This window comes from Schistocerca serialis, chromosome 2 (assembly GCF_023864345.2).
Source record: "Schistocerca serialis cubense isolate TAMUIC-IGC-003099 chromosome 2, iqSchSeri2.2, whole genome shotgun sequence".
Lineage (NCBI taxonomy): Eukaryota > Metazoa > Arthropoda > Insecta > Orthoptera > Acrididae > Schistocerca > Schistocerca serialis.
Window position 1 is genome coordinate 462040572 of NC_064639.1, and position 27925 is coordinate 462068496.

Genomic DNA, 27925 nt, shown 5'->3' on the forward strand with positions numbered 1-27925 from the left:
TTTATTATTTCAGCCAAGACGAGTAGCAGCAATTACTATCTCTCTAAGAGTTGCTCAGGAAATGAACACAAAGCAAGGTGAAATTGTTGGTTACACAGTACGATTTGAAGATGTTACTTCAGAGAACACTAAACTCAAGTACCTAACTGATGGTATGCTGCTCAGAGAAGCTATCTCAGGTATGCAGGAGTCACTTCTAGTTCACTTGATTCATAAATTGTTCATTGGCATGTAAATTAATCACACTAGTTACCTAATTAACAAACTACTTCATAACACTTTTGTTGGTAATCATGATAAATTTTGGATAGTTCAAATATTTTTGGGACTTGTGCATTTATTTTGTACATTATGTTTCTTCATACTCAGTGCTTTTTTCTGTGATTGGAAATATTTTACTGCCCTGTGTTGCAAGGATTTACTTTGTTGTAGATTTTGTCAGTAAAGGAAACCATTTTTGATACAGATTTTTTTAGCATTATTTCAAAGGTTTCATTCAGAAATGGCAAAGACCATGTTTATGAATAGTAGAGCTGCCATTAATATGTAAGTACTATTCAACATCAAAGGTTCTTTATATGTTAGTTAACCTTACTCGTTTCAAAATATAATGTAAAGAGAAGGTAAAATGAACTAGTGTGTAAATTGACACAGAACCCTGTCTGTGGGCTCCCTGTCTGCTGCTGAGTGAGGTGATGCTGTACTTGAGACACTGGACATGCATTCAAGAGGAATGTGGTTCAAATTCTCACCATCCGTCCAGACTTAGATTTTCTCTGAGTTCCTTATTGTTAAAGGTAAATGCTGTTGTGGTTGCAACAGATAGACCATGGATGTTTTATCTTACCTTGGATCAATCTTGAGCTTTACTTGCTCTCTGATGATATCATTGTCACTGGAACATTTAAACATTTATTTCTTTCAGTTTTTTACTATGGCTGCAACATTAAGTTTCTGTCAAACTTATTTTTGCTTTGAAACCAACAGCTGCTGTCTGTTAATTGAATGCTCCAATGACTTGTCTACATTCTTGGCCCTCGTTGGTGCATTCTTATTCCATAACCCATAGACACCATTTGTATCACTATTGATCTGCCTCCTTTTCAGACATGATTTCACATTTGTGTCTGTGGAGTATGTAAGATTGGAATGACTGTTTTAAATTCTCTTGGTTTTTGAACCACTTCCTGTAAGTTAAAATTCTCTACCTTTAAACAGCTGTCATTGTCATCATCTTGGGGTATTCAAACTACTGACTGCCAGTAATGGTAAAGTATCCTCCTTGTGTGCACGAAGCAATAAAATGGAGACTCTTCCAGAGATGGGTCAGTTTTACACGTGTGAGAAGAGTCAAGCAGTATGTGACAGAATCAGTTCACAGGAGAAAGAGGGTAATGTCATTCAGTATGCAAGGCTGGTGCTATATTCAAAATTGGCATTTTCATCCCCTAACTCTCAAGATTCGGTCTTTGTTTCTGTTTGGTGCCGAAAGCCCATACTGGGGAAACACAATGGACAAAGTTGTAACCCAGCAGTACGCACCTGGCATTGCCTCACAGTGAAAGGGCATTGTTACAATTGGTGAATCACATAAGTGGTGTTCATCCCCACATCAGATTTGCAATCGAGAGCGAGAGAGATGGCACAGTACCTATCATAGATGTGCTAGTACAATAGAGGACAAACTATTCTTTCTGTTGTTCAGTGTATAGGAAGCCAATTCACACTGAGTGATACCTGGACACAAAAAGTTTTCATCATCTTGTCCAGAAGTGAGCTGTCTTCAAAACATAAACACATAGGACTTGAACAGTTTCTGACAATAACTATTTGCTGTCTGTACTCAAGCAGCTGAATTTTTTTAAGGACAACACCTGCAGCAAAAATGATATCCCAGACCCTTTCCAGTGCAAGTTTTGAAGGACACTTTGTGACTGAGCAGAAGAGGCCAGACCAACAGCATAATGTGGCAGATAGAACACATTCTCCTGAGAAATGAATTGAGATTATTGTTGTGTCCCCATAGTATGCTATGCCGTATGAAGGATAACATATGTCCAGATATGTACAGAATTCATTGTGAATATTTCAGCATTTACATGGGAGCAACCACTTAAACTGTTGCTGTGTGCTGTATATTAAAAAAATGATGTCAACAAGATGGACATGACAGAGCATTGCCTACAGAGTAACCGTGAAATAAAGTTGTTATAAAAAATCAGAATATTTGGCTTATGATAACTTATCTAGATTCAGTTGTAATAAAGACAGCTGAAATTTCTTTACATAATTTATCACATTATTTCAGTAGAAACCAGGGTTACTTATTTAGTACCATACATGTGTGCTTTGGACACCAAGTAAAAACAAAGTTCAGTGCTAGAAAGTTATGCAGATTCGAGAATGGCAATCGTAAGGATGGCACTGGATTCTCCAGCTCTATTATCCTTTGGTAGAAACTTTACTCTGCAGCTTTGTATGTATCAGGCAACAACTAGTTTAAACTACTGTAGATGATGGCAGTGACAGTTGACAAAAGCACATGAATTGTAGTTTGGTTAATCAGGCTTAAAAACTAGAGAAATTTTTTGCAGTCACCTTTCATTGGCTATCTGATTGTTAGGCCAAGGTCTTGTCCTCATCATTTTTATGAGTTTCATTTTGAATGGTAAATTTTTTTCACTTCTGATGGCCTATGTTTCAAATAAATGTGGAGTAAAAAAAGGGGAGAGCAGCCCCTTGTGCTGACCTCCTAATTGATCATGTAATGGTAATGTTTAAGTTGTCCCGTATTTGGGTCAAGTTCACTGCGACCATTTCATGTTTGTAGGTCTGTTCTTGATCATTTTGGAATACTGTGGTGTTTAATATAAAATATCAGTTATACTTTTTAAGTAGAGCCTTTCTAGTTTGTGTGATCATTCTCAAGTCTCAGACTCATCATGACGTCTTTGTTCAAATTAAGCCCACAAATAAACATGAAGGGACAGATCAAGATAAGATGGATAGTTTTTATGAGGCACTCAGTGATGTAGTTGTTAGAGTAAAGGACAAGGACAGTGTTCTGCTCATGGGTGATTTTAACGCCAGGATTGGAAATCGAACAGAAGGGTATGAAAAGGTTATGGGTAAATTTGGAGAGGATATGGAGGCCAACAGGAACGGGAAACAACTCTTGGATTTCTGTGCCAGTATGGGCTTAGTAATCACAAACTCCTTTTTTAAACATAAGAACATTCACTGGTATACTTGGGAAGGCAGGGGAACCAGATCTGTCATTGACTATATAATAACAGATCAGGAATTCAGGAAGGCTGTGAGGAACACACATGTATTCAGGGGATTCTTTGATGACACTGATCATTATTTAATCTGCAGTGAAATTGGGATTGTGAGGCCGAAAGTGCAGGAGGTCAGGTCCATATGTAGGAGGATAAGAGTGGAGAAACTTCAGGATAAGGAAATCAGGCACAAGTACATAACAGCGATCTCAGAAAGGTACCAGTTAGTTGAATGTAGTCAATTACAGTCATTGGAAAAGGAATGGACAAGGTACAGGGACACAGTACTAGAAGTGGCTAAAGAATGTCTTGGAACAGTAGTGTGTAAAAGTAGGATGAAGCAAACAGCTTGGTGGAATGGTACAGTCAAGGCAGCCTGTAAAAGGAAAAAGAAGGCGTATCAAAAATGGCTACATACCAGAACCCAGGTAGACAGAGAAAGTTATGTTGAAGAAAGAAACAAAGCCAAACAGATAATTGCAGCACCCAAGAAGAAATTGTGGGAAGACTTTGGAAACAGGTTGGAGACTATGGGTCAAGCTGCTGGAAAACCATTCTGGAGTGTAATTAGCAGTCTTCGAAAGGGAGGTAAGAAGGAAATGACAAGTATTTTGGACAGGTCAGGAAAACTGCTGGTGAATCCTGTGGATGCCTTGGGCAGATGGAGGGAATATTTTGAAGAGTTGCTCAATGTAGGTGAAAATGCGATCAGTAATGTTTCAGATTTCGAGGTAGAATGGGATAGGAATGACGATGGAAATAGGATCACATTTGAGGAAGTGGAAAAAATGTTCAATAGATTGCAGTGCAATAAAGCGACTGGGGTGGATGAAATTAAGTCGGAACTCATCAAATACAGTGGAATGTCAGGTCTTAAATAGCTACACAGGATAATTGAAATGGCGTGGGAGTCGGGACAGGTTCCATCAGACTGGACAAAAGCAGTAATCACACCAATCTTTAAACATGGAAACAGAAAAGATTGTAACAACTACAGAGGTATCTCTTTAATCAGCGTTGTGGGTAAAATCTTCTCAGGTATTGTTGAAAGGAAAGTGCGAGTATTAGTTGAGGACCAATTGGATGAAAATCAGTGTGGGTTTAGGCCTCTTAGAGGTTGTCAGGATCAGATCTTTAGCTTACGGCAAATAATGGAGAAGTGTTATGAGTGGAACAGGGAATTGTATCAATGCTTTATAGATCTAGAAAAGGCATATGACCGGGTTCCTAGGAGGAAGTTATTGTCTGTTCTACAAGATTATGGAATAGGAGGCAAACTTTTGCAAGCAATTAAAGGTCTTTACATGGATAGTCAGGCAGCAGTTAGAGTTGACGGTAAATTGAGTTCATGGTTCAGAGTAGTTTCAGGGGTAAGACAAGGCTGCAACCTGTCTCCACTGTTGTTCATATTATTTATGGATCATATGTTGAAAACAATAGACTGGCTGGGTGAGATTAAGATATGTGAACACAAAATAAGCAGTCTTGCATATGCGGATGACTTAGTTGTGATGGCAGATTCGATTGAAGGTTTGCAAAGTAATATTTCAGAGCTAGATCAGAAATGTAAGGACTATGGTATGAAGATTAGCATCTCCAAAACGAAAGTAATGCCAGTGGGAAAGAAATATAAACGGATTGAGTGCCAAATAGGAGGAACAAAGTTAGAACAGGTGGATGGTTTCAAGTACTTAGGATGCATATTCTCACAGGATGGCAACATAGTGAAAGAACTGGAAGCGAGATGTAGCAAAGCTAATGCAGTGAGCGCTCAGCTACGATCTACTCTCTTCTGCAAGAAGGAAGTCAGTACCAAGACAAAGTTATTGTGCACTGTTCAATCTTTCGACCAACTTTGTTGTACGGGAGCGAAAGCTGGGTGGATTCAGATTACCTTATCAACAAGGTTGAGGTTACGGATATGAAAGTAGCTAGGATGATTGCAGGTACTAGCAGATGGGAACAATGGCAGGAGGGTGTCCACAATGAGGAAATCAAAGAAAAACTGGGAATGAACTCTATAGATGTAGCAGTCAGGGCGAACAGGCTTAGATGGTGGGGTCATGTTACACGCATGGGAGAAGCAAGGTTACCCAAGAGACTCATGGATTCAGCAGTAGAGGGTAGGAGGAGTTGGGGCAGACCGAGGAGAAGGTACCTGGATTTGGTTAAGAATGATTTTGAAGTAATAGGTTTAACATCAGAAGAGGCACCAATGTTAGCACTGAATAGGGGATCATGGAGGAACTGTATAAGGGGGGCTTTGCTCCAGACTGAACGCTGAAAGGCATAATCAGTCTTAAATGATGATGATGATGATGATGATGATGATGATGATGATGAATAAACATGATGAGAGGTATATATTCAATCTTAATTAACCTCTACCACACTGCATGGAAGGTTTGAGTGAATCCAACTATATACTATATGTGCTTTTAGAACTATCCATTCAAGCGTGTTTAAAAAGATGCCTTTCCAACTACCCTCTCTGTTATAACGCAGCTAGATTCAAATCTGTTGATCAACGTTGTTGTTTAACCCCTTAACATAAAACCCAGAGTTATCTTGTTTTTGTTATTTTGACAGAAAATCCCGAGTATATTGGGGCAGAAGAAGAGACCTTTGAAAAAGCAAAACCCTGCCTACATCCGTTTCAGCACTGATAGTTATGTGTTCGGCTGATAGAGAGCTGTCATGTTTTGGTTAAGGTGGTTGCAACTGGATATCATCTTTACTGTGTATAGCTTTGGATACATGACAACAAAATATGCACTTTCAAACTCGCTCCTATATTGTTGTTTAGGCAGTTCTTTCAAAAATGGATTGCTATAATGACATTGAATTTAGCAGCAGCTCAGAAAGTGAAGAAGAGTGTGATGTTACCTCATTAGAGACTGAAAGGGACAACAGTTTGTCAATTGAATGGCAACGGCTTGCCAGTGGTACGAGATAAATACATCCACTGTGCTCCAGCCAACTCCTCCGAGGTTTATGTTCACAGGAAACCATTGTGAAATATATGTGTAGGCTTCATAGCTAAACAAAATCTAAAAAATGACTTAGGTCCCAGGATATTCTGGTCAAAGTCCATTGCACAAGTATACTTGAGATTTTATTGTTGTTGATTTCCAGAATTCTGTAACTCATTATTTTGAGCTTTAAAAGCCATATTTATGTGACTATATGTAATGTCATTCATTATAGGATGTTTTTCATTAATAGAAGAAATATTATTTTTGGGACATAATTTGAAATAAAAATTATGAAGTTAGTGGGTTAAGATTGTTAATATGTACAGTATCCATGATCTTTTCTCACATTCCATTAGTTGATTGTCATTTGTTCACACATTATTCACTAAATGTTTGTCAGACGATGTGATATCCCCAAATGATCAACCCTGTTATGTGATTTGTGCCCATGTAAGCAGCCTATTGGAAAAGTAGCCGTGTGCATCCATCTGTTCCAGTACCATTATGAAGAAAATGTACAGAAATAATTGAAGATCACTCATAGAAAATTAAATGTTTATTGATAAAATGGCTTTCAAAGTAGTTTAGTATTTTACATTGAGGTGAACATAATGAAACTTTCTGTAAAGATTGAATAGTGCAATTCAAACAATTTGTGTTTACAGCAGACAGTATCCTGATGCAGACCACATTTTGCAAATAATGGCAGATAGTTGAGTGCTTGTTTCACTAGCCACATCATCATCCACCACCTAGCACCATTAATTCACAGCTAAAAGATGTGGTTGTACTTGAGTATCACCAATATCTTTTAGTAAAATCTTTCTCTTGTTTTACCTCCCCTACTTTCTCCTTAGCCCTTCTCACTTAAACAAGCTTCTGTGGCACCAATGAGTTCATCTGGGTACATGCAGGAGGAGCTGTGTGCAGCAGACTATGAAATGGAGTTGTGTATTGGAAGTGGAAGTTTGAGTAGATGAAGATGGAGACTGCATGTGAGTGGGAAATTAATGAAAATTGGGGGGGGGGGGGGGGCTAGTAGACATTGAAGCCAAGGGGATTACATGATCAAAGAGATGCTTGCATGGATTTTGAAGCAACCATTGGAATTGAGCATGTTGTGTTCAGAAATGTGTTCCTCTATTGGATGGTCAATTCTGTGTTCTGCTGTTGGGTGGTCAACTCTGCTTGTGGCTGCAGTTAGATGGTGGCCAGGAGCATTATCGTGGTGCAAAAACTAGTCTCACACCTGCCACACATTGAGGTTTTTCTTAAAAAAGAGAGAGAGAGAGAGAACTTTTTTATACAAGCTGTTACTCGGTCGTATCATAACCTCCAAATATGTTGTTGTTGTTGTCTTCAGTCCTGAGACTGGTTTGATGCAGCTCTCCATGCTACTCTATTCTGTGCAAGCTTCTTCATCTCCCAGTACTTACTGCAACATACATCCTTCTGAATCTGCTTAGTGTATTCATCTCTTGGTCTCCCTCTATGATTTTTACCCTCCATGCTGTCCTCCAATGCTAAATTTGTGATCCCTTGATGCCTCAGAACATGTCCTACCAACCGGTCCCTTCTTCTTGTCAAGTTGTGCCACGAACTCCTCTTCTCCCCAACTCTGTTCAATACCTCCTCATTAGTTATGTGATCTACCCATCTAATCTTCAGCATTCTTCTGTAGCACCACATTTCGATAGCTTCTATTCTCTTCTTGTCCAAACTATTTATCGTCCATGTTTCACTTCCATACATGGCTACACTCCATACAAATACTTTCAGAAACGACTTCCTGACACTTAAATCTATACTCGATGTTAACAAATTTCTCTTCTTCAGAAACGCTTTCCTTGCCATTGCCAGTCTACATTTTATATCCTCTCTGCTTCGACCATCATCAGTTATTTTGCTCCCCAAATAGCAAAACTCCTTTACTACTTTAAGTGTCTCATTTCCTAATCTAATTCCCTCAGCATCACCTGACTTAATTCGACTACATTCCATTATCCTCGTTTTGCTTTTGTTGATGCTCATCTTATATCCTCCTTTCAAGACACTGTCCAATCCGTTCAACAGCTCTTCCAAGTCCTTTGCTGTCTCTGACAGAATTACAATGTCATCGGCGAACCTCAACGTTTTTATTTCTTCTCCATGGACTTTAATACCTACTCTGAATTTTTCTTTTGTTTCCTTCTCTGCTTGCTCAATATACAGATTGAATAACATCGGGGAAGGCTACAACCCTGTCTCACTCCCTTCCCAACCGCTGCTTCCCTTTCATGTCCCTCGATTCTTATAACTGCCGTCTGTTTTCTGTACAAATTGTAAATAGCCTTTCACTCCCTGTATTTTACCCCTGCCACCTTTAGAATTTGAAAGAGAGTATTCCAGTCAACATTGTCAAAAGCTTTCTCTAAGTCTACAAATGCTAGAAATGTAGGTTTGCTTTTCCTTAATCTATTTTCTAAGCTAAGTCGTAGTTTCAGTATTGCCTCCAAATATAAAACTTGTTTAACGGTCTGACCTGGATGGATTTTGTGGTCAGGGCCATAGCTCTATGACTTATCACCAGTAATGATCTGTTTGGGGAAACTTTGAACTGTTCTTTCAAAGCACAACATACTGTATTTACTTGATTGTAAGACAAGGCTTTTTCCCAAATGCAATATTTGAAAAGTTTGTGGTCGTCTTGTATTTGCAGATTAAACTATCGCTGCTGAGGTTAACATTTTTATGTTGTTTAATAGAGTATGTAGGGGTTGTCTTACAGATGGAGCTTTGTATATTGAGGTTATGTGCAGATTTATTTTGAAGGGCAGGGCTTGGTAAACAATACTCATGTTTGAACAGTTTCAAGATTTCCCAATGCACAAAAGCGCCCAATACAGTATCAACATTTGACTCATGCTGTGCTAGTGCAAGAGATATGCGAGAAACTATGAAATAGCCATTAAATTTGACTTCTTTTTTTAAACAAGGAGGAAATAGCACTAATTTCTATCATCTTACAAACTCTTGTTGTATTTGAACAGGTTCACAATAAAATTTCTTATACATGGATGGGTACTGTGTACAAACATTATATGTTGCTTTTTAAGTAAAAGTAACATTCAAAATTGGAAATGTTGTCTTTCAAAAAACATTACTTGATTCTCAACCAGACCAGTATTTTATTTGATTATTAGAGACAGTAATGATCTATTTAATGGGTTGCAAATGAGAAATTGTATGGAATACAAGATGAAAACGTTAACAGTACCATCTCCTAATCAGTTTTAGAATGTGAAACAAGAAGGAAAATTAATCCTAAATGAAATATCTAATGAACAAAATAAGTCATATTAGACTGTCTGTAATTGTTGTCATGAGAATAAATTACAGTGGCAAGACCTGTCATGGAGATAGATGTTAGTAGATTTTGGGATGAACAAAAGTTCAAGAACTGGCTGAATTGTGACTGCAGTCTTTTGTTTATGAATTAGTTGCTGTTGTACATATGACCTGCACCCCAGAAAATATTGCAGTCTGTGTTTCACTGTTGGTCAAGCACAGCACTACACAAGGGTTGGAGGGGGACAGTGATACCAACTTGAATGAGAATAGATGACTGTGAGGACAGGAGCAGTGAGTGGGCAGCAAATTATGTGATGTTGCTAACCATGATAATCTATACCATCTACTTTGGCTTTGTAGGTGCATTACCAATTTGTTATCAGAATTGTGAAACGACTTCAAAGTTGGAAAAATACCCAACAATTGTATTCATTTCTACAAGAGATGGTGAAAGTCTACGAGGGGCCAGCGGTGTACTGATGTGTTTCACGCAGCAATGTTGTTGACATTCAACATGACATATGTTGGAAACAAAAAGGGGGTGTGTCAGCTGATGCTTCTATGCAGCCGGTGAGAGAGTGGTGGGCAGACGATGTGTTTGGAAGCAAGAGATATTGAAGCATTCTCACATCAGTGTTGAAGCAAAAGCTGATATGTATTCGGATAAAAGCAGATGCATTCTCAGGTCCCATGGTAACCACAACCACCGTTATCGCAGGAAGATATAAATTTCACAGCTGTGCTATTAGGATGAAGATTATTAAAAATAGTGATACCACAGACGACAGGGTTCGTAAGTGAAAAATCTAGAAAAGGAAATGGTCTGCAAATTAATGTAGACCATTTCTTTTCATTTATTTAATTTTTCCTTGTGTTATCAAAATGTCGACAACCAATAAATGGCATAAATATAGAATATTCTCACCACAAGAACACACTGATAACAATGAGCATAACACTTTATTTCTTCAAGTATTTGATATAAAAAAAGATTTGCCGCAGAGTGGCTGCCCTATTAGTCCTAGTCACATTGGGTGAAGTAAACATCGGGTTGCACCCGAGGCTGGATGGGCCTACTCTATAAGCCGTCAGCCAGCCGGTAGAAAACAATACAGAGAGGCCGCACATGCATCCGAGAGTGAGGAGGGGGGTGGCTCTACTGGTGATGGCGTCTTGCGACTTCTGTGGTACACCGTACAGCTGCTTGCCTGTATTGTGGCTTTAGAATTTTACATGGGCACTAAAGCCTCCCCCCTTTGGGGGTAGAGCATTGTTGATTCCTTGGGCCAGGAATGGATGCAAGTGACGTGGAAATGGTGCCCGTGTCCATGAAGGTCTCGGAGGTGCGAGGGGGAGAGCAACTCCCGGTCAGCGGAGACCTCGGAATATGAATGAAAGTGGCCAGCGTGGAGAGCACCCCAAAGCCCTTCTGTGGGAAAGTGAGATGACAGGACTGGCGATGGGCAGTCCAAGCAAGGATCCATCACGATGTCCAGTGGTGGTGAGGAAGGTGGAGGCAATTCCGCTGCGGGTTGAGACCAGGAAAGAGACATGAAACTGGGGAGGGGTGAGTCCACCACATGAAGGGGCACTGGAGCAGTTGCTGGTGACTGCGATGTTGAAGGCTCATCAGGTGGCTCGGACACAGGCAGGAACTCTGGCCTATAGGAGACATTGAATGACCGGGGCACTGCAGCGAAGGTGGTGGTAGGAGGAGTGGGTGGCCACCCGGACTTTGAACTGATTTTGATGATGGTACTGGACCTTCCAGTCTCTTGTCCTGAGAGTGTAGACAGGGTGACCATTCCGATGCACAATGGTTGCTGGTAACCAGTGGGGCACTAACCAAAATCACACCCCAGACTGCCGTCCCTGGCAGGAAGCCACAGTACAGTGGAACATGACGGCAAGTGAGAACCCAGGTAGAGGAATGGAGCCATGTCCACAGCTGGCACCCATGGAGAAGCTTGGCAGAATTATGGGAACCAATAGGACTTGTCTGGTAGGCCATCAGAAAAAGGAACAGTAATGCCTCCTCAGTGGAAAAGTCCTGCAAATGCTTTTTCATGTTGACCTTAAAGATGCGAACCGTGCACTGACGGTGGAAGTGAGAGGAGCGAACATGGGCGAATGCCCAATCACACATAGAAATCATAAAATTCGTGGGATGGGAACTGAGGCCCTTTGTCTGAAATGGGAGTAACCAGGAGGCCTCCCACAGAAAAAAAATTTTTGGAAGAGTGCAGTTAACAACCCTGGTCATGGCTAAAGTGTCAGTGACTGTCAGCCAAAACATATTTAGAAATGATCCCACAAAATCCACATGCATGTGTTCCCAGGGCTAGGTCACTGGAGGTCATGGGAAAAACGAAGCCTTGGGAACTGCCTGCTGACTAGCACACTGGGGACACACAGCCACCAAATGCTCCAGCTCCTCCTCAATTCTGGGCCAGTACACATGTCTGCCAGGCCAAGGCTTTGGTGTGGGAAATACCCCAGTGTTCCCATGCAACAGCTGTAAGACCTCCAGTTGCAAACTCCCGGGAATGGCCACCCTAGGAGCTGCATTGTCCGTTTAGAGGAGGAGAATACTGTCTAAAACCAAGAGATGATAGGATAAGACAAAATAATTATGAAGCAGATTGGAAGCACTGCCTGGAAGATGCCTGCTGGAAGAGGTGAATGACCTGCTTGAGGACAGGATTAGATGTTGTGGCCCTGGCAACCATGGTACTAGTGATCAGAAACATGTCTACCACCTAGCAGGAGGCAACATCTAAATGGAAATACACTAGCTTCTCTATATCAAACTCATCAGAGTCCAGACTGACGGGCAGCCAGGATAAGTGTCCACATTGGCATGGTGCCCAGTGAGGCAAAAATGGATGTCATGGTGATATTTGGACAGGAACAATGCCCACTGCTGCGACCAGTGGACCGCCTTATCGGGGACCTGGGTGTATGGACTGAATAACAAAACTAACGGCTTGTGGTCTGTAATGAGTTGGAATTTGGAGCCACACAATAATATGTGAAATTTGGTGAGTGCATGTGCAATGGCCAGGGCTTCCTTCTCAATCTGAGAATATTGTTCCTGTGCTGGATTGAGAGTTTTGGACTTAAACACTAGTGACTGCTCCAAGCCATCTGCATTCTGATGGGCAAGGACAGCCCTCATACCGTATTTTGTTAGGATCAAAAGTTGCTATACACAGTGTTGACCTAAGGCAGGCATTCAGATGGAAAAGACCTAGTCGCATGCCGGAGACCATGAAAACAAAGCACCTTTGTGAAGAAGGTACAGAGGGTACACAATGGTGGATGCCCTGGGAATGAACTAGTGGTAGTAGGCAATTTTATCCAAGAAAACCTGCAATTCATGCAATAGTGTGGGACATGTCAGGTCTGTGATGGCCATGACCAGACTCACCAGGAGTTGGACACCCTGCCGTGACATGGTGTGGGCCAAACGCTCAAGAGGGAAAAATTTAGACATCTGGAGTGCAACACAGGCTTATGGCCCAAAGGTTTTCAAAAAGGGCTTAGAGATTGTGCAGGTGATCACTCATAGTATGCCCGGTAACGACAATGTCATTCAGGCAGTTGAAACATTGCGGAATAGCGGACATGACCTGTTTCAGATAGCATTAAAAATTGCAGGGCACTTGCCACACCAAACATTAACTGCTATAATTGATAAAGGCCAAAAGGCATTTTAAGAACCAGGTATGCTTGGACTCATCCAAGGTTTGATTTGCTTTGGAAAGATCAAGTTTGGAGAAGAATTGACTCCCTGCTAAACAGTGAACAGCTCTTCTAGATGTGGCTTTGAGTATGTGTTGACCACAGACTGTGAATTCATGGTGACCTTAAAATCACCGCAAAGACACATTTTACTGGAGGCTTTCATCATGATAACAACTGGTGTGGCCCATTCACTAGAGGAAATGGGAACCACAACTCTGACAGATGTGAGCTGATCCAGCTCCGCCTTGACTTTATATTTGAAGCTTTTGACAGATGGCCCAACGCTGGGGAAACTCTGATCTATCATATTGGGAGTGACAAGACGCACACAATGGCAACAGGGAGCAGCAGTTGGAACACTGTTTACATGCAGCATGGAAGCCGCCGGATTGGCCAAGTTGCACACAACTTCTTCATCCTCTGCAGACGCAGCCAGATCAATCCTGCACTGTCACGGCATTGCACTATGCTTCCAGCTGCTGCTCAGGAGCACATGAGGCCTCGTATGACTGGACAATGGACAACACCTCATAGAGGGTAGGGTTTTCTAATTGGAGGGCCCATTGCCAGATTTCGTTATCCAGGGCAGAGCGGATTATAACATCACGAACCATGTTGTTTGCATATACTCTTTAAACTTGGATGTGACAAAATGGCCCTTGCGACTAAGGCCATGGAGAGTCATGGCCCAGGCTCGATTAGACTGATGGGGTTGTTTCTTGCGTTGGTGGAATTCAACCCTAGCAGCTACAATGTGTATGTGGTGATAATAATAGGAAAACAACAACGAGCATAAATTGTCAAAAGACAACGAAGAAGGTTCCTGTAACGGAGCCAACTGCTGCAACACCTGATACAAGGAGGGAGAAATCCAGGACAAAAACACTGCACATCGTACCTCCGGGTCCATCATGTGGAAGGCATGGAAATGCTGTCATAGGCAGTGGTCGTATGCTTCCCAGTCTTCCGCTGCCTTGTCAAATGGCAGGAATGGAGGAGGAAACATAGCCAGAGATGTAAGAGGGGTAAGAGCAACGTCCACACAGTCTGTCACAAGACCATAAGAAGTTCTGTCTGTTATTGCACCAATGTTTGAAGCAGAGCTTCTATCTCCTATATTATAACAAGAAAAAGGTCACAACTGAATGCAAAAAGCTACTGCACAATGTAACATGTGAAAAATGACATTACTCACTGCCAGAGTATTCTGTAACAGATAATAATGAACACAACACTTTACTACTTCAAATATTTGATACAGAAAAACACTTGCCATGGGGTGGCTGCCCTATTAGTTCCAGTCACATCAGCAGAAGTAAACATCAGACTGCATGCAAAACTGGCCAGACCCAACCCTACAAGTCATCAGGCGTGTGGTAGAGTGCACTACGGAGAGGCTGCATACGTATCTGAGAGTAGGGATCCTCTGCCGGTACTGGCATCTTCTGTGGTGCACCATACAGCTGTGCACACAGACCGCATTTGTGGAATCTTATGCAGCTCAATACAAGGTATAATGTTAACTTTTTGAGCAGGTACTTTATGTCAATAAAACAGTTATTAATTTGATTTTCTCTTAAAAAAAGGAGGTCGTCTGATAATCAGCGTCATCTTATACTCAGGTATATAGGTACACTATGTGATCAAAATCATCCAGATACCTAGACATGCTGGAATTCAATATGGTGTTGCCCCACCCTTAGCCTTGATGACAGCTTCCACACTTGCAGGCACACATTCAATCAGGTGCTGATGGGAATGGCAGCCCATTCTTCACAGAGTGCTGCACTGAGGAGAAGTATCGATGTCGGTCGGTGAGGCATGGCATGAAGTCAGTGTTTCAAAACATCTCAAATGTGTACTATAGGATTCAGGTCAGAAATCTGTGCAGGCCAGTCCATTACAGGAATGTTATTGTCGTGTAACCACTCTGCCACTAGCCGTGCATTGTGAACAGGTGCTCGATCGTGTTGAAAGATGCAGTCACCATCCCCAAATTGCTCTTCAACATCGGGAAGCAAGAAGGTGCTTAATACATTAATGTAGGCCTGTGCTGTGATAGTGACACGCTAAACAAGAAGGGGTGTAAGCCCCTTCCATGAAAAACAAGACCACACCCTAACACCACCACCTCCGAATTTTACTGTTGGCAGATGACGTTCATCGTGCATTCGCCATACCCCCTGCCATTGGATCGCCACATTGTGTACCATGATTCATCACTCCACACAATGTTTTTCCACTGTTCAATCATTCAATGTTTCCGCTCCTTACACCAAGCGAGGTGTCGCTTGGCATTTACCAGCATGATGTGTGGCTTATGAGCAGCCACTTGACCATGAAATCCAAGCTTTCTTGCCTCCCGCCGAACTGTTACAGTACTTGCAGTGCATCCTGATGCAGTTTGGAATTCCTGTGTGATAGTCTGGATAGATGTCTGCCTATTACATATTACACCCTCTTCAATTGTCAGCAGTCTCTGTCAGTCAACAGACGAGGCCAGCCTGTACCCTTTTATGCTCTACGTGTCCTTTCATGTTTCCACTTCACTATCACATCAGACGCAATGGACCTAGGGATATTTAGGAGTGTGTAAATCTCACGTGCAGATGTATGACACAAGTGACACCCAATCACTTGACCACGTTCAAAGTCCATGAGTTCTGCAGAGCACTCCATACTGCTCTCTCACGATGTCTAATGACTACTGAGGTCGCTGATATGGAGTACCTGGCAGTAGGTGGCAGCACAATGCACCTAATATGAAAAACATATGTTTTTGGGGGTGTCCAGATACTTTTGGTCACACGTATATTTCCTCAATGCTATTTTGCCGTTCAGTCATGAGCTAGAGCACAAATTTGTTAGCAGCCCTTGTCATTTCCAAATCTGCTGTTAAAATTCGCTGACCTGAGTTTCAAAACAACCTAGTTAACTCTGCCATGTGTTTAACCACCTGTTGTCAGTAAGCACACGTGCATAAATATTCTTATCATTTTTTTCTGTTTGAGCAGTTGACAAATGTTTGCATGATTACTGGTGGTCTGCTGAGTATTCAGCCACATTGTTGTCCACTTGATACACAATATTTTGACGACTGACAACCAGTCTGATTGGAATCCAGGCAACAAATACACATAACAGCAAAACTCACAACACTTGACAAACATGAAATTTAGTGCAGAAAATGTAAACAAGAACTGAACATCCAAGAGAACACCATTAATCAATCATTCTGACAAACTGGAGATATCATGCCTGGAATGCGGTTTGTCATCGATCAACAAATGAGAAAACCATTTCCACATTTGCGTTTTCTTATTTTGCTTGCAATTTATATTAATCCATCTGACGGACAAAATCATTCAATAATTACTGGTCACTGTTCTGTTGAAGAACCGTTAGGTACATAGTATATATCAAGCTAAATCACACCAAACACTAACATCCCAATCATAAAGAGATTCCTTGCGAGGTTCAGTTGTATTGTTGACCAGCAATATTTACTTGCTTTAGAGTGGACATAGGATATACATCAAATATGTCCACTGTGAAGTTCATCACACATATATCTCCAATTTACTGGCTGTGAATTGCTGGTGTACCACACAAATTTCTCTTGACTAAAGTCTGTGCTTCATAGGCTTGTATTCCTCCTCCTCTTTGCTCCTTCTCACATGTGAAATATTGCTATTGTTTCTGGGGTGATTCCTCCAGACATATGTCCATGACAGTGTTCATTGACATTGATAGCTGAATATCCTTGTAAGGTAGAATATGTCTTCAAATTGTTTGAAGATTTTGGATGACCTCCTTGAACAAAACATCTTGAACAGTTGTTTTTCCTCTACTACATTCTCATTTGCAAAATGTAATGCACTCTGCTCATTACTGTACTGTGCCAAACTGCCTATTCACAACTGAATTGTTGAGGGATATGCTCAGTTGGCATACAGAACAATTAATAGCGTCGACGTAAAATCATAACTTACCTACAATCATCATAATTATTTGAGGACATGGCAAGAACATTGGTATTGGAGAGATTATATTTTATTTTTATACCTCTACTTTCTTGTTAAATATTCATGGCAGCTTGGAAACTATCCTAAAAGAATCTCACTGGATATGTTACAGTCGTAGTTTTATTATATCCGAATTATTAATTGGACTTTTAGTATCAATTTTTATTAAAAAGTACTCCTCATTTCTATGTTATTTCCTACTTATTATATATGTATTGTGTGTGAAGCCCTGTCTCGTGAGTTAAATAAGGATTTTTTCTTTGACATTTTAAAATTATTAACTTCAAGCAGATCTTTGTCAGGGAAATTTTGTCAAACATCTAGCTTGCTAGATCACCTCAGTGCCTTCATGTTGTGTGCTTGCCAAATGGTTTCTCACAAGTGCTTTCTGCTCTGTATATTTCATTATTGTATTTATTCTGGTATTAAAATTTGTGCTATCTTTTTATTCTGAACCAATAACTTGCATTTAAAATTTTGTGTTGTAATGTCATATTTGATCTCATAAAAAATGGGAAATATGTTTGTTTTGAAAGAATCTGTTACTTTTCTTTCTCCTGTGTGTTTGTAATTATTATGTAGTCATATTCCTTTTCTGATTTATTTGTTACAGATAATTTACTCATGAAGTATAGTGTTATTGTGTTGGATGAGGCTCATGAAAGAACAGTTCACACTGATGTACTTTTTGGTATTGTCAAGCAGGCACAGAAAACACGCAAAGAAAGGGGTCTCAAAGCACTCAAAGTAAATAGCTTTTTTTCATATTTAGAAGTTTTGTAAGAAATGAAAACAGTTATGTATTTTGTTTTTGAACTCCACATGTAGTTGAAATGTACTGGAAGTTAGGTATTTTTTTCTCTTTCTTGGAGAACCTGCAAGAAAACCAAAGGAAAATTAACTGTTGAACATAACTAAGAGTAATCACCAAAAAAGTCAGCTAATGTTTTACATCTTAATGAGTATTTCACTTTTTCTTTTAAACCAATAGCATATGAATTTCATACTTACTATTTAGTGACTTTATTTCTCTGCTTGTTTTCATTTTTGGAAGAGACAACATACATTATAACCTTTTACAGATACTAGTAATGTCCGCTACTATGGATGTAGACCACTTTAGCAACTACTTTGGGAATGTACCAATATTGTATCTTGAAGGCAGACAACACCCAGTGAAGATATTTCACACCATCCAACCTCAGGAAGATTATGTGTTTAGCTCCTTGGTGACCATCTTCCAGATTCACAGGGAAGCTCCAGCCAAGTAAGGACCCAACTTTAAGATGCATTCAAATTTACTAGATTATAAAAGAAAAATATATCTCATCCAACACACAGACATATGTCACAACTGATGTGACTCATTTTATTGTGACACAAGGAATGACACTGGACATAATCATCATAGTTTTAGCTATATAATTTAGTCCAATCGAGAATATACGTCAAACCTAAGCTAATTAATTCAGCTACACACTGAACGTATTTGGGCTTCGCGTTTACTCTGTTACATAGTAAGTTCTTCTTTTTTACATTTGTTTCTTGACTAGAGAAAAGCCATTGTGCCTGTGATAATAAACAGGAGAGACTGTATTGTATAAAGTAATGTAAATTAATAACAGAATGCTAATTTTACTACTCTACTGAGCATGTGGATTTTTAGGATACAACAGAACTCATCAAAATAAATATCTCTTGGTAGTGTAGAGTTAACACTACCAGAGATTGTCAGTGGCATGCTCAGTGTGGCGCCATGATGAGGGCAAACTGATATAATTTCTTAAGCATCTTAACACCATTCATTAAAAATTAAATTTACTGTGAAACAGGGAATGAATGGCCGTGTACTGCTTTTTTATATGATAGTTTGACGTAAGGATGGAGGGATTTTAAGGCATTGTGTGTACTGTAAGGACATCCATACCAGTTTATACTTGCGGGTCTCGTGTAGTATCCGATGATGACACCCTAGAGGGTGAACTGGTAGACTTGAAAAAGGTATTCAGCCCAAATGGATACACAAAATATCAAAGTAGAGAATTGTGAAAGCAAAAAGGTCAAAACAACCAAAGGAAGAGCAAGATGAAAGATGTAAAGTCTACGACCTTATTACCGTGTGTGAGAAATGTTTATCAGAAATGTCCAGAATAATGAGGAAGCATAAAGTCAATGGGATCTTACTCCAGCAAAGATGGCAGCTCTTCTGCAATCTGTGAAAGATATTTGCTTTTACGAGAGGCGAGTACACATGAAATTCCTTGTCAATGTTGTGAAAGGTACATGAGACAAACAGTACAGACTGCACAAGAATGAAGCACTGAACACCAGTGAGACACCCGCATTCTACAGCCCAACAAATTTGCAGTGAATGAATATTATATAGCCACTGACCATTCCATGAATTAAGGGAAAGTCAAGAAACTCACTGTAGTTTCATCCTATTGGGATTCGGCTATCAAGGAAGCTGTGGAAATATAATTAACAGACCACCTGCTCCATCGAGATGAGGATTTCCAGCTCAACAAATCACATAAGCCACACATTTTACATCTGCTTTCAGAGGAATTACTGTTTATAAGTAGCAGCGCATGAAGGGCGTAGCAATCTGGATGGTCGGGGTAATGAAGAGGCTGGGAAAGAGAGGGGGAGGGATAGCAGGGTAGGGTTGGGGGACAGTAAAGTGGTGCTTGTGGAATCATATGTGGATAAGGTGGGGAGAGGGTAGGGTAGCTTGGAGCAATAAGGAGGTTAGACGGATTTGGGGGGGGGGGGGGATCAGTGGAAAAGAAGAGAAATAAAAAGACTGTGGGTGCATTTGTAGGTTAGATGGCTGCCTAATGCTTGACAGATTCCAAACCTACAACCTCCTTCCTGGTCACCATGACCAACCATGCCCTTGCCTATTACTGTTCCTCCTTTGAAGGCATCTCCTACAAACAAATCCAGGGTGCAGCAATGGGCACCCACATGGCACCATCCTATGCCAAACTATTCATGGGCCATCAAGAGGAATCCTTTCTAACCATCCAGAATCCCAAACCCCTCACCTGGTTCAGAATAATTGATGACATCTTTCTGATCTGGATCGAGGGTAAGGACATCCTATTCACATTCCTCCAGAACTTCAACAACTTCTCCCCCATTTGCTTCACCTGGTCCTCCTCAACCCAACAAACCACCTTCCACGATGTTGACCTTCACCTCAAAGATGGCAACGTTAGTACCTCTGCCCAAATCGAGCCCACCAAGTACCAGCAATACCTCCATTTCGACAGCTGCCACACATTCCATACCAAGAAGTCCCTTCCATACAGCCTAGCCGCCCATGGCCATCACATCTATAGTGACAAGCTGACCCTCTCTGAAACATACCAAGTGTCTCACTGAGGCCTTCACAGACTGTAATTACCCTCACAACATTGAACAGAAACAGTTCTCGTGTGCCTTATCTCTCAAGCCACCCCCACCTCCGCCTCCCAGAGTCTTCCATCTGCCACAGAGGAGCATTTCCCTTGTGACTCAATACCACCCAGGGCTGGAGCAACTTAATCACATTGTTCACCAGGGTTTCAACTACCTCTCATCATGCTTTGAAATGAGAAATGTCCTATTCATTATCCTTTCCACCTCTCCCACAGTGGTATTCCACTGCCCTTTGAACCTACACAATATCTTCATCTGTCTCTACACAACCCCTGTTCCCAACCCCCTTGCCTGATGTCTCATATCCGCATTATAAACCTAAATGTAAGAAGTGTCCCACTCATTCTCCCTTCACCACCTACTCCAGTCCTGTCTAAAGCATCACCTATCCCATGAAAGGGAGAGCTACCTGTGAAACTAGTTATGTGATCTACAAGCTAAGCTGAAATCACTGTGCTGCATTCTATGTGGGCATGACAACCAACAAGCTGTCTGTCCACATGAATGGCCACTGACAAACTGCGGCCAAGAAAGAGCTTGACCACCCAGTTACTGCAGCATAGTTCATTTTAATGTCTGCTTCACAGCCTATGCTATCTGGATCCTTCATACCAAAACCAGCTTTTCTGAAGGGTGCAGGTGGGAACTCTCCCTGGAATATCTCTACATTCCCATAACCCTCCTGGCCTCAGCCTTCGTTAAACAAGCTGTCTGTTCGCATGAATGGCCACAGACAAACTGTGACCAAGAAACATCCACTGCCTTTGCCATGTCTCTGCCTAACTAACCGATGTTAAATTTGCCACAATCAGAACAGGTGAATTTGTATACCCCACTGTTGGCTAATAACTAGATTTTATCTTTGCTGTTAAAAACATACTGGGCTGTCGTGTTCCTAACATAGTAGGAAAGCCTATACTTGCAGGCTTGCAGTGCTTTGGCTACTATCTGTGACACCTCACCTAGAAATGGTAGTGTACACCATTTCTTGCAGACAGTGGAGGGGAAGCAGGAGGGGCATAGAGGTGGGGTATAATTTTCCGTTTTTGATTCCTGTGCAAGATGTGGTCAATAAGAACTGGACTGTAGCCATTGGCTGTGGCAATAAATTTTATTGTATCTAACTCTGCTTTAAAAGCGTCTCTGGACATGGGGATAGATATGAGACGGTGTACTACTGAATGGAAAACTGCATCTTTGTGAGCTATGGTGTGTTGTGAGCAAGAAGGTATTACTGTATCTGTAGTTGTAGTTTTTCTGTAAATTTTGAAATAATGTGTGTGTGTACTGATGTCAGTGGTGAGATCTAAGAAGTTTATGGATCTGGTACCAATCTCCCTTGTGAACTGGATATTTTTATGTTGACTGTTTAGGTTTTTCAAAAATGTGTTGAGTTGTCTTGTAGTACCAGTCCACATATACAGAACATCATCTATATATCTAAACCAGTATTGATATTTGCACTCAGAGTTTCTGTTTTTAGAAAATTTTGTTCAAAATGGTCTATAAGTATTTCAGCCAACAGTGGACTAAGAGCGGAACCCATAGCTAAGCTATCCAATTGTTTATAAAGAGTCCCTTGGAACTGGAAATAGTTCTGTGCCAAGCATGTCTGAGTGGCCAGTCTCAAGTCATTCAGTTCCACAAGATTGACATTAGACTTGTGCATCAGCACTGTGACAAATTTTACATCGGTCAGTCAGGCAGAGAATAGCAACTAGGCTGGCTGAACATGAACGCAGCTGGAGGTTGCAGAATTCTGACTCTGCATTTGCTGAGCATGTACTGAGTGAGGGTCATAACTACCAGCCAGTGTCCCGTGTGCTTCTTAGCAAACAAAGGCCATAAAATCAACCTGCTGGAAGCCCTGGAAATTAACAAACGTCTTGCTCACAGTTCAGATCTAACCCTAAATGACCAGACACAGTTCAACACTTCCCCTCTCCTAAACTTCATGTAATCATCTCTTTTGTTCATTACTTCCCACACCGTATGTTCCTACATATTTCCAGTTTCCTGTCTTCATTAAGTTCTTTTGTTTTATTGAAGTTGTCTCTGTATTCCATACAGACTGTAGTTTCAATAATTAAGGCTTTCTTTTTACTGGTACTTGTATTACTGTCCATATTTAACACCTCTTGTAGTTGTCTCATCAAATATTGTTCATACTTCACTTTGTTCATCTATTTAATGCAGACTGATACATATTCACTGTTTTGAATATAATGTTAATGTTAAAATGCAGTACCACCACACTCTCAAAGATTGCATTTGCTGTAGGTTCCCTCAAACACTTCCATTTTCCTGCATTTATTTATTTCTGTTTATCTTACTGATATCGCTTAAGTTCCTTATATATTCTGTAGTTACATTGATAATGGTCTCTTCTTTTAATTGGTTTGTGTATCATTCTCCTTGTTTCGTACCTCCTGATGTAGCCTTGTCTAGTACTTATTTTATTTGTTTATTAATAGAAACTGTTATGTAGGCATGCGGTTCCTATTTTGTATTAAAGGTTTTCTTGCCTACTCCATTGTTATTTATTTACTTTCAATTTTTACTTTTTCATTGCATTACCACCTCACTGTCAAAGATGTTACTTACTGTATGTTTCTACTTCCGTTTAGATGTGTTACTTCTCTTCCAATGTTGTTTGCAAACATTGCAACTTCTTTGGTGACAATACTCAGTAAATGTCTGAAGATGGCCTTGTAAGCCAAAAACCAGTTAACACAATAAAAGTAATATTGTAGAACAAAAGCAAACTGGTTCTTTTCATTTATTATGTTAATTTCATTCATTCATTCAACAAGAATTTTTAAGGGTACACTAACATAACCTTACCTAAACACAGTGTTGAGCACATTAAAACCAAATAATTGTAATCATAGATGTTCCTGTGCCACCAGAGACCTAATTCAATATTGGTCATTTAGCAACCAGTTTGTCTCTGTTTAACTGTAATAGACGTTGTTCATAGTGTATCAGATTTTGGCTCAGCATGCTCTCTGAAGTGCATATTGGTCTGCATCCCTTCCACGTAAGTTTCTCATAACAAAATCCATGAAGATTGTTATTTTATTGATACTAACAACTGCACAGTATGAATTTGTGCAATGTACATTGGAATCTACCCTGATTAATCATAATAAGCTTCACTAAGATGTAATTAAGACCCCGCACTCCCCTCCAGCCATCCCAGTTTAAAGAACAAGGATGGAAACTTTAGAGACATACCTCATGCACCACTAGTGACAAGAAAGTTTCAGAATTTTTATTATGTATCACTAAAGACAAAACCTAAGAACAAAAGCAGGATGTTTTTGAGTGCAGTGCAGTATGTATCATAAGATTGTAATGTATGCTATTACCAGCCAGCTAAGGAATTATGTTAGTAGGGCAAAAATCACATTTTGAATACATGATTTTGATTAATAGTACCATTGTTTGTATAAAACAGTTTGATTTGATTTTTTGTTAAGCTAAAAGTGTATTCTTTGACATGCAAAACTAACAAAATGTGTCAACATTCTTGTTCTATTTCAGTCATGACATTTTAGTGTTCTTGACGGGTCAGGAGGAAATTGAATCAATGGCTCATCACATACGTCTTATAGCAAGGGTCAGTTGCAGCTTCTGTGAAATATTATAGATACATTTGTATTATTTTATGGAATTTGCATGTATTTTTAATAATTTTATTTGGTGTAAGTTTGTATTATTTATCTCTGTGTATTATTATTATCATTATTATTATTAATCAATGGAAACTCCAGGTAGGAGTATCAAAAATGTAGGAAAAGACAGAGTGTTACTTACTGTAAAGGGACATCAAGTTGCAGACAGGCACAATTGAAAGACATTCACATAATCCTTTTGGCCAGTCAGTAAAACATATGCACACACACACACACACACACACACACACACACACACACACACACACACACAACCTCCAACTCCAGCATCTCAGGCCGGAATGCAACATTACATGGGATGCAAGCAGTAATCTGGAGGGTGCAGGGAAGGGGAAGGAATGGTAGTGTAGAGGTGAGGAGAGAGATGAACGCTGTCTGGTGGAGTGTGCAAGGACTAGACTGCCAGCAGGCGCAGTGTCAGGAGCGTGTGGGGCAGTGAGATGGCGAAAAAAAATGAGCAAAAAGGGAGAAGAGTGGGGAAAGATGGGTGGAAGCATTGGTAGAGGGTTGCAAATAAACAGTGTGGGAGATGACAATGGGGAGGAGAAGATAGAATAGAGGGGGTGGAAACTGTTGCGTGGAGAGTGTGGGGACAGTATGTCACCATAGATTGAGGCCAGCGTAATTATGGGAGTGGAGAATGTGTTATAAGGATAACTCCCATCTGCACAGTTCAGAAAAGCTGGTGGTGGAAGGAAGGACCCAGATGTCTCAGGTAGTGAAGCAGCCATTAAAATCAAGTGTGTTATGTTCAGCTGCATATTGTGCAATAGGGTAATATATTTCTCATTTGAATGTATATAAACAAATCTGCAGCACAGCCACAGGCACCCCCATGCCATCCTCCTATGCCAACCTTTTTACAAGCCATCTAAAGGAGACATCACAAACCTGCTACTGCAAAAACACATCTCCATGGCACAGGCATCCCAAACCAGCTCTGCTTAAGATCCTACTATTCTGCAATCTCTACTCTGTACATGACATCTCTGAAATTGAATCCCTTGCTCTACAGTACCTGGAGGAGCTTTCCAGCACTACCTCCACAAGTTATCCAACCTGCTGACATCCTACTGCTGCCTTGGGCCGACACTATACAACCTCTATTGTACCCAGAGTGTTCCTCCTCATAGCAGCTAAATCCTGCCTAACCAACCTTTACAGCTTGTTACAACCCCAAAAGAGCCCTACTACCAACTCTCCGCCATATCTAGAGACAAAACTTTCCCGTAACACTGTTTTTAACCTTTCCACCAAAACCGTCAGCTCCACAGCAGTTTCAGTCCTATCCAAAGGCATCACCTTTAGCCCTACACCCAAATTTAACAATGCTGGACTTGCCAAAAACGTACTCTCCTTCTCCCGATCCCTGCAATGGGAGCATTCCTTTGCAGCCAATCCCTCCAACCAGAACCCCCTAATTCCTACATTGAGCCCTGCCTCTTCCAGTTCATACTACCATCTAACTGAGATCCTCCCCCCTCCCACTCCTTTGCAGCCAATCCCTCCAACCAGAACCCCCTAATTCCAACATTGAGCCCTGCCTCTTCCAGTTCATACCACCATCTAACTGAGATCCTCCCCTCTCCCACCTAATCACCTGCTGGTCACCTTCCAGAAATCCTTTACCTATAATTTAGCCTTGCCCAGGTGCCTTTCTCAGAGCACTGACCTTTCAGTAGAAGAAAGGAAAGCCGTGCATAGCCTCAAAACAAATCCTGACCTAATCATCCTACCTTCAGGCAAAGGTTCCACTACTGTTGCTATGAATCGCAGTGACTACCTGGCAGAAGAACTCAGCCAGAGCCTTAGGCCTCTCCCAGAACATCTCCCCTGAATCCATTTCCCTCCTCACCCCTATGATACCCAACACACTCACCTTCTACATGTTCCCCAAAATACACAAACCCAACAATCCTGGCCATCCTGTTGTGGCTGGTTATGGTACCCCCACTGAAAGAATTTCAGCCCCCATTGACCAACACCCAATCAGTTACCTGCAATCTAGCATCCCAAGTCAAAGACACCAACCACTTCCTTCAGCGACTCTCCACTATCCCCACCCCGTTATCTCCTGGATCCCTACTCATCATTCTTGATGCCACCTCCCTATACATCAACATCCCTCATACCCATGGTCTTACCACTATTGAACACTACCTTTCCCAACGTCCTTCAGACTCCAAACCCACTATCTCATTCTTCATACACCTTACTGACTTTTATCCTACCCACAACTACATCTCATTTGAAGGGAAGTTGTATGAACATATCCACAGCAAAGCCATAGGCACTCACATGGCACCCTCCTATGCCAACCTTTTTATGGGCCATCTAGAGGAGACCTTCCTAATCTCCTGAACTACCAAACTCCTAGTCTGGTTCAGGTTCATTGACGAGATCTTCACAATCTGTGCACAGGGCCAGGGCCAGGGTTTCTTCACAACCCCATCTGCTTCATGTATTCCTTCTCAACCGAGCGTGCACCTTCCTAGATGTTGACCTTCTCCTCTCCGATGGCTCCATCCCCACCTTTGTCCACATTAAAACCACCAACAGTACCTGCATTTTGACACTATCCTCCCTTTCACACCAAAAAATCTCTCCCATATAGCCTGGTCATCCGAGGACAGTGTATCTGCTGTGACAAAATCTCCCTTGCTCAATATGCTGAGGGTCTCACCAAGGCCTTCACAGACAGGCACTATCCTCCAGACATAGTCTGCTAACAGATCTCCCTTGCCATTTTCCCTCTCACCCCCTATCTTCCCACCACATTCAAGAACCAGCCACAAAGGAATGTCCCCTTTATCACCCAGTACCACCCCAGTCTTTAACAACTGAACCACATCCTTCGTCAGGGCTTTGATTACTTTCCTTCGACAGGGCTTTGATTACTTATCATAGTGTCCTGAAATGAGGGACACACTACCCGAGGTACTTCCAACACCTTCTGAATTGCTGTTCTGTCACACACCCAACCTCCATAACATCCTAGTCTATCCCTAAGCCACTCCTCATCCCAACCGCTTGCCACAAGGATCATATCCCTGTGGAAGACCCATGTGCAAAACCTGCCCAACCCACCCACCCAGCACCTCTTATTCCAGTCCAGTTGCAGGTTTATCCTACCCCATTAGGGGCCGGGCCACCTGTGAAAGCAGCCACATCATTTACCAGCTTTGCTGCAATCATTGCACAGCTTTTAATTTGGTATGACTATCAAGCAGTTGTCTGCCAGAATGAATATCCACTACCAAACTGTGGCCAAGAGCAAAGTAGACCACCCTGTCACACAACATGCAGCTGAACATAACACACTTGATTTCAATGGCTGCTTCACTACCCCATCGATTTGGATTCTACCCTCCACCACCAGCTTTTCTGAACTGTGCAGATGGAAGTTATCCTTACAACACATTCTCCACTCCCGTAATTATCTC

General features: G+C 41.2%; 1 protein-coding gene across 2 annotated transcripts in view; it reads left to right on the forward strand.

Moving 5' to 3' along the window:
• LOC126457363 (ATP-dependent RNA helicase DHX33) overlaps positions 1–27925 on the forward strand; it is a 143964-nt gene that overhangs the window by 60268 nt on the left and 55771 nt on the right. For both annotated transcript variants that reach the window (XM_050093602.1, XM_050093603.1), the window contains 4 exons: positions 14–179; positions 17972–18105; positions 18441–18625; positions 24331–24406. In XM_050093602.1, coding sequence (XP_049949559.1) covers positions 14–179; positions 17972–18105; positions 18441–18625; positions 24331–24406 — 561 coding nt within the window. The remainder of the gene's footprint in view (positions 1–13; positions 180–17971; positions 18106–18440; positions 18626–24330; positions 24407–27925) is intronic.